This window comes from Sciurus vulgaris (genome assembly GCF_902686455.1).
Source record: "Sciurus vulgaris genome assembly, chromosome: 5".
NCBI lineage: Eukaryota > Metazoa > Chordata > Mammalia > Rodentia > Sciuridae > Sciurus > Sciurus vulgaris.
The window spans coordinates 35,691,019-35,705,041 of record NC_136465.1 but is presented as its reverse complement, the minus strand read 5'-3'; the positions used below and the strand labels follow the sequence as shown (position 1 = coordinate 35,705,041).

General features: G+C 36.7%; 1 protein-coding gene across 13 annotated transcripts in view; it reads right to left on the bottom strand.

Moving 5' to 3' along the window:
* TENM3 (teneurin transmembrane protein 3) overlaps window positions 1-14,023 on the bottom strand; it is a 1,088,270-nt gene that overhangs the window by 320,437 nt on the left and 753,810 nt on the right. The window contains exon 1 of one of the 13 annotated variants that reach the window (XM_079141834.1): window positions 8,951-9,047. The exons of 10 other annotated variants lie outside the window; for them this stretch is intronic. Coding sequence is in view for 1 of the 3 variants with exons in the window: in XM_079141833.1 (XP_078997959.1) it covers window positions 8,515-8,533 (19 nt within the window). In the remaining 2 variants the exon portion in view is untranslated. 2 more of the 13 variants (XM_079141833.1, XM_079141835.1) reach the window with 2 other exon arrangements.

Here is a 14,023-nt window from a genome sequence, read left to right as displayed (position 1 = left end):
GGTCACACCATCAAATAATAACGTTACTAATTTGACTTCCTATGTAGAAGCTCTTAGCAAAGCAAAACTGTGAAAAACAAGACCACCAATAGATTAGCCTTAGGCACAAAGGAGTAAATACAAACACAATTTATCATTTTGCTAGGTTCAATATATACCATTTTGATGAGTTAATAGCCTTTAATAGTGAAAACATTAGCCATCAGTTAAATAAACAAGCCATTAAAAGGGGAATAGAAGTGTCAATAAATGCATAATTTACTAATTTTCTAATCAATGATGCTAATCATTGCTGGATATTAATCAAAGAGCGGACATTAGCCATACCACAGATGATCACTTGTGATCATGCCTCACTAAAGGAAAATCTAAAGATTAAAAACAAAAACAGAATACAAAACACATATTCCCTCCTAAGTAGCTCTCGACAAATTAAATGATTTGCCTTAATCAAATATAGAAATCTTTGTAACATTCAGTGGTTACAATGTTTATGAAAGGCTGTATACTGGTGTTAGAGATCTATGTAAAGCCAAGTTAAAACTAAAGTCAGAACAAATCCTAATTTGACTTCTACACAGGATGCTAAATTCAGTAATGAAGCACATAAATTTGAGAACAGGACAAACCTGAGTTCCTAAGCTCATTTTGTAATTTAGTAGTTCAAAAACCTTTTGCAAATTATTTAATCTATTTAAGCCTCGATTTTCTCATCAATAAATTGAGGAATAAGCTTTACTTCATAAATAGCTTGCTACATACTAGGTGTTGGAGGGATCCTGGGGCCCATTACTTCTCGGTAGAATGATATGGTGCTTTCCAACCATTCCCATAGGAGAAAGGAGCAGACTTAATTCCCCTGGGTTCAAATCCTGGCTTTATCTCTAATTAACAACTTATTCAACTTTTCTGTGCCTCCATTTCCCTACCTTTAAAATGGGGATTATAAAATTATTAAACTCCATGATTTGTTCTATAAATGAAATAGTATCTCTATAAAGGGTTTACCATAGAAAAGAGCTTTTACTAAATACTCAATACGTGTTAACTATTATTAGGCCTTGGTTTCTCCACATATAAAATATGCGGTGTAAATATGACATCCAATGTGGTGGTATGTGTATATGTGTGTCTATTTCTGTCAGAAGTATCTTTAGTAACATGTGTAAGTTTTAAGTTAACCATTCTCATGCTCATGCAACTTTAGCATATTTTTCATTCAAATTTACACTATGATTCATTAAACTTTTTAAAAAAGACTTTGTGAAAATTAACATTTTGCTTCACTGGAACATCTACCATGTAATTGGTACACAACTATCCAAAAGTCTTACTTGAATAAAAATTCAAAGAAATGTATGTTAGGCCAAAAAAGGCTTCCAAGAAGCCAAAACTAATAAAATTAATAAGATTCACTCTGAGTAGAAGCTTTAACTCAGAACTTGTTTATTCCTATTTTATGAATAAATTACAACAAAAAATAATCTTGGTTGTTTGATGACAGAGTAACAAGAAGTACAACATGACAGTATCATAACAAGGGAAGAAAATGAAAATCCACTTAAAAATTACACCAGTGGAGCTGGACGTGATGGCACACGCCTGGAAACCCAGCAGCTTGGGAGGCTGAGGCAGGAGGATTGCCAGTTCAAAGCCAGCCTCAGCAACATAGTGAGGCCCAAAGCAACATAGTGAGACCCTGTCTCTAAATAAAATATTAAAAAGGGATGGGGATGCAGCTCAGTGGTTAAGCACCTGTGGGTTCAATCCCTGGTGCAAAAAATTACACCTGCTCTGGTACTTGGGACTGTTCCTGTAATTCTTAATAAAAGAGAGTGTGATATTTAGAAGCAGAGGTTTGGAATCACATTGTGTGGCCTACATATCACTGTTCACTACCTAATATCTCTGTAACCTTGAACTTACTCAACCTAAATAAGTAACAATTTCCCCATGAGTAAAATGGGAGATTCCTTCTTAAAGGGGTGTGGTGAGAAAACAAAATGCTACGTATAAGACATTTAGCATAGTAAGGACTCAAAAATGTGAGATAACAATAATAGTAGGCATTGCCAATATGGGTCCCCTTAGACTGGAGATACCTCTCAACAGCTCCTGAGCAAACTCTCATATTTTAACACAGAACAGTAAAATAAATGATGTTCATAATGATGACTTTCTGTCACCAAGAAATTAAATTATATTTAATATATTCATTCAATAAGCACTCAACATTTATTGAATATTATTTTCTCAGTATTGTCCTTAGTGCTGGTACATAAAAAGGTGATTAAGACACAGTTGTGACCTGAAAGAACTTGTCCCCTCACAGAGGAGAGAGAAATGTAAACAAATGATTACAGTATAATGTGGTAAGTGCTGTAACAGAAATATGTATTGGGTGAAATGGAAGTATAGAAGAAGAGAAGTCAGCTTCGCCCTCAGGCAGTCAGGAAGGGCTTCAGAGAAGAAATGCCATGCAAGTAGATTCTTGAAAGATCTGTGAGACGGTAAGAAGAGGCCTAACACAGACAAGCCAAAGTGTTGTAGCACAGGTGAAAAGGTACGCAGAAAAGAGCAATGGAGGTTTGAGGTGAGATCCTGAAGGGTCTGATAAAACACCAATCAGGATGACAACTGTAATGACAGCAAGGAGGCTGGATTAAAGATACAGACAGAAGGCAGGGCAACCAGGGTGGAAAACTAATGAAGCAGACTCAAAGTAAGAGATGAAAAGTGGCTGAATTTAGGCCCCCGATGGTGGGTAGAATGGGAGATGGGAGGGGTTTAAAACTCATTTTAAACATATGACAATGCAATATGTTGGTTTTTTTAAATATGAAGTCAAGGGAATAAATCCTTTGCCATCAAAAAATGTGACTCTCCTGAAGGAACTATTTTTGGTGATTCTGAGTTCCTGAGATTTTAGTGTTACATAATTCATAGCACAATGATAAGGAGATAGCTCCATCTCCAATAAAGCTTGAAATAACATTTTAGGTATTTTGTTAATGGGCCAACTTTTTCTTTCTTATGATAAGATTTGTATTTAGCTCTGATTGATTGTAACATAAAACAATGAAGTAAAAAGTAAAGCACAAGCTAAATTCTAATCAGTAATGTTTGACAGCTTTGTCTAGGAAAACAAAATCTTGTGTGCAGCACTTAATTGCTGTAACTGGAGTTTCCAAAAAGGTTAGATCTTGTACTACATTTAATAAAACTCTTCCTCTTATTGAACAATACTTGTTCAAATATTTAAGCAAGAATTTCATTTTATTAGAGTTGGTATAAAATACATCACAAGGAAAATATTGGCCATAAAGTTGAGAAATATAAACTATAAATCTTAAGACTTTGTTTTAACTTCTTAAGGGAAGTGATGACTAGAACAGCGGCAATAGAACTACTAAAACTTAAATAACCTTCATGTAAACATACTTAGGCACTTGTTAAAACAAACATTATTCCCACTGCTAAAACTGAAGTTGGCAAGTCTTTCCTCTTAATAGCTTAAAAAACAATTTGAAAAGTAGTAGAATTGCAGCTTCTTTGCAAAGAGACTAATCATCATCATTAAAAGACCCTTAAAAGCAAATAACAGAATGGTCAGCTAGTCTGATCACTTTAATTTCTAATGAAGGGATATTTCCATAAATATATAGAATATATATATTTTCATACATATGGAATATATATATGTGAATATATGAAATAAACTTCTGAAGGAAAATCTACCATCATTAAAAATCTACCATCATTTTAGTTTTCATCTTCACAATGATAATCTATAATGAGAGAAAATAATATAGGAAAACAAAAAGAAGGAAATAGATAAAGCAATATGTAAAAATCTGTCAGTGATAAAACAAACAGGGGTGGCTGTCATAAAAATGACCAAATGGCTTTTTCCACCTCCGTCAAGGTCACTTTACTGATGATGGGCTCAATAAGATGATAATGCATTTAACCACTTTCCTTGCATCTCACTTCGACCTCACAAATCCAAATGGCCTTGTTTAACTACCCTGGCCTTTCAGCATTTCCCTGAACAAAGATAATTAAGGAGATGTACTGCCCCCTACTATCACAGGAATTGAAAGACAAATAAACTTTTAAGAGCACAGCCAGGTGTCTACTCCACTAATGTTCAACTTTTAAGCAGGAGGTAAAATGAAATAATGGTTAAATAATTATAAAAGGTTAACAATGTTAAATTTGTTGTATAAGGTAATTTTGTTTTATTTAAAAGAAAAGGCATAAAATGTGTTCCATACTACATTTTACAGGTCTCTAGACAGCAGGTCCTCTCCTTTCCTGCTGGAAACATTTAAGACTAAGGCAAAAGGATGTCATGCACAAACTAACGCCAAAAGAATTTATTAAGACTTCTATATCATTTTAAATTCTCAAAAAGTTTGTTAGTATATATAACTAGAAAAAAAACTAAATTATTTTCGGTTCTATATTAGTCATTCTGGTATTCTTTATAATACATTCTGCCTTTTAACTATACAAAACAAGACGTTTATGACAAACATTGTCTAACATCAAAGGAAGAGAACAACATTTAAGAAACTTTTTATTTTAAATACTAAAGCATGTGATTTCCTAAATGTATCTATTATTGAAATGCAATTCAGCCTTAAATATCTGTGCGTTCTTTTTAATTATTCTTCTTCTCTTGTGAAATTAATTCACAACCACTAACATCTATGGCATAAATTAGAGGGAGTTATTTTCAACCTGACATAGTAAAAATTTAGAGTAAATATTTCAAAACTTAAGGGGAGGATTTGTAATTGAACAACAGTTAGGTTTGTAACCAAAACCAACATATGAAAATCAATTTTTAAACAACTGACTTCTTAAATATTGAAATACATACCATTTCAAACACATATAATATCTACTTGCCATTATGGTTATTCTGTAGGAGGAAAAATAAAGTTTGATATGTCAAAAACAAACTATGCATTCCAAGTACCTAAAATGAGACTTCAATTCAGATTAAAAGGCTGAAGACATAAATGTGAATTGTAATAACTTTTTGTTCTAGAGAAAATTTCAATGAGTCATACAAATTTTATTTATTTTATATTACCTCTTGCTGGAGAAATCTGTAATGCCAAACAACCTGATAAATCTAAATGTAACCAATTTCTAACGTAAACTATCTCTTTTAGAAGAAAGAATAAGTGTTATTTTGGCTTTAAAATATTCAGTGTTCCAGGATATGGAATCACTTCACATAAGATTATAGCCAAAGCAGCACTTACGATTAATAACGTAAAATCTATATTTATACGCTTCAGACTTGTCCAGATCAATGTGATACAGCAGAAGTCTTGCCAATAATCCTAATCTGAACCTTTGGGAATCCTTTTGCTCCACTCTCCTATTCCTCTAACAGTCCCTATCCTTCCATTCCATATCCTTCTGCCAGGAAGTTCACAACTTGTTTTTGTGAGTGCTGTTGTGTTAGCCAAGAATCAGGTCACTGGGAGACACAACTCAGTAAACACTCTGATAGTGACTTAGGTTTTTAACCATAACTATTTAGAAGTTCTGGTCAAACCTAGAAGGGTTTATACAGTTCACTGTAGAGGTTAAAAAAAAAAAAATACTCTCCCCAATTTTTAAATTTATTTCTTACTTCAACATATCACTCTATCTCCCAGATGGTACCATTTTCATAATATTAAATATCCATAAAAAAGAATATTCGATTTCTCAAGTGTTAGGTAGGAAGGTATTCATAATCTACACTAACTCAGAATAATTATGGTCATGCTTCAACCCATATATGCATCTACTCACATATACATATATATTTTCAGCGTAAGAAATCTACAGTAAAGCTGTAATATACCATATTAGTGTAAAATTTAAACTTTTTAAAAATGAGGAAAAGTTAATTTTTAAAAAATTAGGTAGAATTTGTAAGCAAATATATTGTCCTGCTTTTAGCATTTACATCTGGATTACTAGAAAGGTAGTTTGTTAAAAATCTCCACTCACAATTGTTTAGTTGAAGTAAAACCTAGGAAACAAAATAAATTATAAACATAAAAAACTGATGTTCCAAAGCCCAATCTCTTAATTGCTGATCAGAGCTGAAAATAGATCCTTTTTCTCCACTAATTGAATGAGTCTTGTTAAACCTTTTGAAATGCACTTTAGAAAATGCAAGAATACAGCTTAGAACAGGTTCTTTAATTTGGGTCATTTTCTGTTACTTGCAGTGGTGACGGGTGCTTAGCAACGCTGTTCTGGTGGCCCTTTTAAGGAAATGAATACCTGGAATACAGCATTTTAATCTATTTTATGGCATTAATTATCAAGATCACTGTATTTAGACAGTGCCTCCTTTGCCACTTGCCTGCATTATGAAAGACAGGAGTCCCATGATAAATTGAATGTATTATTTCAGATGACAGAAGATCCTGTGCACCCCTTTCCCAAGTAAAAAATGTAAGGATATAAGAACTAACAGTAAACAGAAGCCACAAAAAGGGTTAGTTTAAATGTTCAGACAAGGATGTTACACTGAAAATCTGTGTCCGGACATCTGTACACGGTAAGGGTCCATGCTAAGTCACTTTTCTTTTTCTAAATCTTTGAGAACTAAATTCTATTATGCCACACACTAGGCCACTGATATCTAAGAGTCGTGATGCAACGCAGCCAAAACTAAGATTTTATTTGGTAAAGATTAGATGAATATTTGGAATGTTGATATCTTACAAGAAGAACTTGTGGATGAGAAATAATAACAAGATTTAAATATCCTTTTAATTGTGATGAAGTTATTCACTTCCTATCTATTATAATGTACTCAAATGATTATCAGAAAGACTAGGAGACAAGGTAAAATACACAGCTATCAAGTAGTTCCTAAGAAATCCAACTGCCATGTTATGCTGTTCACGTTTTATTAATGATCAATATAACAGGTTAAGAAACTAGTAATTTAAAAACATTCAAGAATAATCCTTCCTATTTTTTTCCCTGGTCTCAACTGTTATTGTTAAAAGTACAACTCTTTAAACTTTTTCCTTATAATTACAGTTTATTTTAGATTTCACATCCTGAAGCAGGAAGGTGATGCTCTTATACATCTCCATTCTTCTCTATCTTCGAAGCTAATAAGAGATCAAGTGACTCCCTCTTTGTCTAAAATGTATCCTAATTTCAGTCTTTAATAGTCAATTTTTTTAAGCCTTTAACACTCAGCCCCCAAAGATGAGACAGGAAGCAGGTTAGCAACCTCCAATCATGTATTTTTCTTTTTTAAGTTTCAGTCGATTAGTTCACGTATAATCTTCTTAAAGTAAACATACTTTATACTGAATTTCAAATTTCTCATCAAATTGTGTAAATCACAGGACAAAATGGATAATACCAAAATTTCTCAAGTTTTCAGTCTCTGAAATCACATGGACTCTGTTTGGGGTTTTGGTGGTTTGAACATTACAGATGCATTATGAAATTATGCATTACAGAAACAAAATGTGGGGCACTGACAGTATATGCTACACTAAAATATTCTATTAGAGGGAGGCTTAGTAAGTTAGCTGCATTTCTAAAACGCCTTCTCTGGACATTTTCAATCCTTTTTAAGAACTACTTTGAACAATTAACACACAGAGGTCTCTGGATGGATCTCTGAAACATTTAAAACCAGAGAACAAAAGGTTTATTTTAAAAATGAAAACCTTGGCTTGTACAACTCCAGACGTGAATCTGCTTTCAATTACTGAAAGTATTTCCACTTTAGTGGAAGGGGATCAAATCTTCAACTACACCATCTTAAGGCACTGAATTTGATTATATTAGGCTTTCAGAAGACAAAATGACTTTGTGACACAGGCACATATATCTGTATATATCATTTATAAGATATTCTAGAGAGATAGAGACGCTAGCACACGAGAGGGAGGACATGTGATTTCTCATTCTGAGAGCTGCCACCGATCCTTGTTTTATTTCATTAAAATACACACACAAATGGGCAAATGATTTTTAACTTTAACAGATACTGCACAAGTTTTTCCAAACCATTCCGAACTCTTTTTCCACAGGAGTAACCTGCTTCGAAGCACAACTGCAAAGTTGAATTTCTTTCAGAGACTCGACTCTGTAAAACCCTCACGACAAAAAGCACACACTAAGTATTTCGCAGGCGAAAAACTGCTCTTTTAATTAGCAAGATTATTTTGTACCTTTTTCCCCATTAAGCAATTAGCATGATGGATTTCAGTTAATGGAACCAAAGGACTGATTAATTTAAGCTCAATGCAGATTTTTAAACATTTCAGACATAAATTATCCAAAATCATTATTGCTAAGATTTGCTCCCCCACGAAATCGGTAAGATACATCGCAAAAGTCACAGAATGCAGGGAGAGAAAAAAAAAAAAAAAAAAGGCAGCTTTACCTCATGGGCTCGGACTGTATACTACTCATAAAAAAAAAAAAAAAGAAAAAGAAAATCCATCTAATTAAAAATACCGGGAACAAAAGACTCCATTCTGCCCGCGGCTACCTGCACCACTCCGGGTGACGAAGAGTAATGGAGAAAGTTCAGCCTTCGCCTCTTTTAAATCCTTAAATTTGGTCCCTCAGGGGTTAAAAAGCCACCTCATTTCAGATGCTAATGTTGCCTCTGCACCGATTTCAAACCCGCGCGGAGCCTCCTCCCATTCCGACACCGGCGGGGAGAAAAGCGGTGCCGCTGCTGCCGCTGCTCCCGCCGCCGCCGCCGCCGCCGCCTTTTGCGCGCCCCGGAGCGAGCCACCGAGGAGACCCGCGCGAGGAGCCGCGCCGCCTTTTGCGCGCCCCGGAGCGAGCCACCGAGGAGACCCGCGCCGGGAGCCGCGCGAGGAGCCGCGCCGAGGAGCCGCGCGTCCGCCCCAGGCCGCGGCACCCGCCGCAGCCGCTCACCCACCTTGCCGCGGCGCGCCCTCGCTGTGGCCGTGCGGAGCCGAGCCCGGCGCTGCCAAGTTGCCTCGGTCTGGAGCGTATCATGTTACAGCGCCGGGCTCGGGGCTCGGGCTGCGAGCGGCAGCCAGACATGATAGGCTGAGGCTCCTCTGTTTACACCCGGCCGCGGAGGGGGCGGCGGCGACGCTTAACCCCTTCGGGCCGGGCCGGGCCGCCGCCGCCGCCCCGCCGCCGACACCCCAACACACTCACACACACACACGCCGGAGCATTCCACAGCCATGCCTCAAACGAAGAATGTGAAAACTGCACCGAAAACTGGTCACCGCCGCGCTTTGGAGACCCAGGCCGGAGGTATCCACCCCCCACACGCAGGCAGAGCCGTGGAACATCAGTATTCTCTGATGTGGTTTCTCAGGCTGCTGTAGATTTTGCAAATAGATTTTTTTCTCTCTTTCTAGGAGCACTACTTTCCTGTGATCGCAAAAAAAAAAAAAAAAAAAAAAAAGCTCTTTCCCAACGCATGAATGAATGCGACCCCTGCTCTGCCACCATTCATGCATCACGCATCCGAGGTGTTTACTTAATCCAAACCAGAGTGACGGCCACACTCCCCACCTTTCCGCCAAACTAAGTCTTAGAGCTCACGGGACGCGCCGCTTGGGAGAGGCGGGCTCACCAGTACCTCGCAGGCAGGCGGGAGGGGTCGGCGGCAGGGCCCCGAAGCCAGGCACCCGCGGGGCGTGCGGGCGCGGGGCTGGGTGTCGCCTGTGAGTGCCGCGGGGACCCACTCAGCCCGCGATCTCGGCTCGGCCTCGGCTGCCTGGGCTCAGCCCCGCCACGGGCCCCTGCGCGGCCCGGAGGGTGGCGGGGCCGTCTGCACCCAGTCCGCGCCAGCGACACAGGCTCCCGCCGCGGGGGAGAGAAGGGGCTGGGGGCGTGTGTTCAAGGGATCTGAGCTGCTCTGAATTGTGTGCCAGAAGTGGACATCCTTGCAGTAAAAAAAACAATGTGATGTTCTAACCTGCTTTACTTTTAAATAAAATATACTTAAGTACTGCTGCACTTAAATTCTTATTCTTTAAAAAATTGTCCTTTCCCTCCTTCAGATACACTTTTATCATTACTTTTGCACTGCCTCCAGTCCAGTGTCCCCCTTGGATTTCTCTTTCTTCTGCAACATTCTACCTACTCCCTTTAGCCTCTTCCTCCTTTAAACTGAGGAATGAATGAATGTTTATGAAATTTGAGTTACCTGTGTTTTCTTCCAATGCCTAAAAACTCAAGTACTTTTATCAATAAATAAATCAAAAATATGTTTGTCACAATACTATAATCAACATATCCATATGAGCTCTGTTTCGCATTTTAACTCTTTCTAAATATAGACTTAAACCAGTCCATCCCCAATACTTGACAAAGGATCTGTGTTCTCCATTTATCATTAGATTACAAATAGCATCCCTCTTCCAGTAAAGGCTAAATTTTTTCCGCATTCCTAGAATTCAACAAGAAAAGTAATTTTTTTTAGCATATTACCTCTGCCTTGACTTTTGTCACTTTTTATATCTAATGTTAGAAGAATGTGAATAGCTCCTTCACCTTTTCGAGGGAACTCTGCCTTTTCAATTTCCATGACCATCCAACACATTCATTATCATACATGGAAGTATCTGAAGGTACTCTGTGTTTAAGCAAAGTCTACACCTTATTGTTCTTTAACTCTGGTTCTTGTAGAAACATGACTCACCAAACACATCTATTATATAACATGATTATCACAGCCGCCCTATGTATTTCTCTCAATGATCAACATATCCTTCAATTAGGATATTATTCAATGTCATAGAAATTATTTAAATGCACAGCAATTATCTAAAATTGAGACAGTCCTTTGACACAGTCTAAATTTCAAAGTTATTTCCAGGTTTTTAAATGCTTTCTCTCCAGTAAAATTGGGTCAAAAAATAGAACAATAGATATTTTGTGGGACACCAAAAAATTTCTAGCTTTTAAACAAATAACTTCCAAAGTCATAATATTTTGAAAAGGATCATTTCAAAGATCATTGTAGTGCATGTGACTCTTCTGGGGGTATTTGCCTAAACTAATTGCAAATAAACTCTATATAATTACTTACAGGATGAAGAAGCTATCCAATTCGAATCTTAGAAGAATGAAATAGGCAGAACATTGAACAGTTAAAATTTGCCAGGATGTGGGAGCTGGTCTGCACTCCAGAAATGTACCCCTTGATTTTTGATGACTACACATTTTCAGATCTGGACTAGAACATTGGAACACAGAAAGATGAACACTGTAATAGAAGAACTAAAGGTTCTAAGATCTTAGATAAATCACAGTTTGGGTCAAGATGAATCTTAAGAAGACTGATACTTGGCATGCTCATTTCCCCAGATAAATGCTATGTAAATTGGTCACTGATTGATAGCATTTATTAAAGTTCCAATTTAAAATGCTAATTAAGCGATGCCCATCTATAAATATCAGGTCCAGGTTAAGCAAATTTTTATAATGGACTATGTTGGAATATTGTACACGTATGCCTAATTTTACCTTTTCTGAATACAAAACTCTTTTCAAATTGGACAGAGACAACATCTCTTGAGAATTATCAAGGATTTACTTTGAGTTTAGCTGAGCAGTAGCAGCAGCAGCCCATGGGAAAGAGGCAGAGGAAGAGATGTGGTTTTAAACTATTTCTATTGCTGAAATATGAAGGATGGTTTCCACATATGTCTTCCAGGAAAACAGGTTTTGTGACCACACCTATCTGTGCATTAAATCACTGCTGTATTTTAAACACAGGAGTCCACCAGAGTTCCACAGAGATGTACAGTCATAATGCACACATTCAACTCCTATTTTCTTCTTCCATAGCTTGCCATATTGATGATGTCAGGGATAATTAACATAATAGATACTGCCTTCCATAACTTAAGCACTTCTTGTCTAAGATCTGCAGAATTCCCCATAGTTCCATGAGCAGACACTATTAAATATGTTGAATTATGTGGCTATTTTATGTTGTGAATAAATAACCACATGGAATCATACTTGCAATATTAAATGAATTTTACTTATAACTGAATTCAGTTCTTTAGGCATAAAAGCCTAATGACTGCACACCACAAGGAAGATTTTTAAAAATGCATGAACCAAACCAAATCAAAGCAAATTGTATTAAAAAAGAAAAAAAAAAAAGTCCAAGAGTGAACTCTTACTTCAAACTGGAACCAACTTAGTTTCATATTAAGAGTGCTTCTGACCTCTCTCTCTTAGGCCAACAACCTTGAAGAAAAATTAGAGTGTAATTGAAATTGAGATGATTACCTTCCCTTCTAATTATTAAGCACCAAAATCATATTGTCAGAGATACTAAAAAAATCAAAATCTATCACTTATTGCTATATTAAATATGCCTATGATAAAAACTACCACCGAGCACTTTGTATTATGGCTAACATTATATTGAGCATTTAACACCTACCTTCCTGCCCCTACCCCGCAACCCAACATGCACACAAAATGCTGAGGGTCAAACTCAGGGCTTCATGCATACCAGGCAAATGTTCTATCACTGAACCAGACCCTGGGGTCAACACACATCTTTTTTTTTTTTTTTTCTTTTTTTTAATTCTCTCAGTTCCTATGAACAAATATTATTACTCCATTTTACAGAGAAGGAAACAAGAACATAAAGGGTTGAGAATGTTCCCATATAGTTATAGATCATCATGGACTAAACTCAGTCCTAAGTTTGATGGGCCCCAAGTCTGACACTTAACCATTTCACTAAAAAAATTTCTAAATCAAAGTTTTATGGATAAGGCACATCAACCATTTGAGAACAAGATATTCAATTTTAGAAATTGATAATTTGTAGATTTCAGAAGGGTAAAAAATGCACAGCATCTTAATTCTCTTGTGTTTTAAAGTTACCTCTAGAGGTAAAGTAACAAATAATGCCAATGTTAGCATCCTCTGCAAGCTGAAATCTAATAAAGGAATGAAATGATCAAAAACATTCCTAAACATCTGATTTAAAAATCGTCATGGGCCAGTATGTGTCTGCCACTGTAGTTTATCTAAATGGACTGTGTTAAGAATTTTACCTTTATTTTAAAAGTTTTTCATTTTTAAAATAAATATGTCAAATAAACTAAGTTACCAAAATTGCAGTGCACTGACATAAATTGTTACATAATAATGTTACTATTACTCCAGTTACAGGCCATGAATAAATTTTAGGTTTTATTTTGTTTTGCAAACTGTTATTTTGTCAGTAGCACATAACTTTCTTTAAATGGACTCTGTTATAATCTAACATAAGACTGTATTTAAAATCATATTTCTAAGATTATTCTCTGATAAATTTCAATTATCATTTATACTGGAAAAGGAATAAAGGTTTGAAAACAAAGTCTTGTAAGAATGGCCAATTCAAAATTTTTCACAGATGTCTACAGTAAATCTAAAAGGCTAGCATAATATGTAGGTGATTCTTTGTTTAATTTATTCTACAGGAAATTCCACCCACAATATACATATTTATCTCACAACTATCAAAAATGACCCACATCTGAAATCATTTCTAAAAGGCAAGTTTTCTTTTTCTTTTTTAAAGGTAAAAAACTTCTCTCTCTCTCTCTCTCTCTCTCTCTCTCTCTCTCTCTCTCTCTCTCTCTCTCACACACACACACACACACACACACACACACACACACAAAGCTTTCTTCAGTCTGATACATTAGGAAGATCTAAAACTCTTCCTTTAAGATCTAATCATGTCTGGCGTGTGCCAAAGGAACTAGTCCTTATTTTTGTCCTAATTCAGATGACCTTGGGCAGAAGCCTGCTGAGTTCTCTACAACCTGGACAGGCAGGAAAGAGGAGGAAGTAGGATCTGGGTGTATGTGACAGGTCTGGACTCCTTGCAGGGGGCAATCAAGCAATGCACTGTATCCAAATGGCTTGGTGAGCTTCAGCCCTGTACTGGCAAGTGTCCAAGCGGGAGGGAAGGAGATGAGCAGGGGAGACCATTCCTACCTGGTGG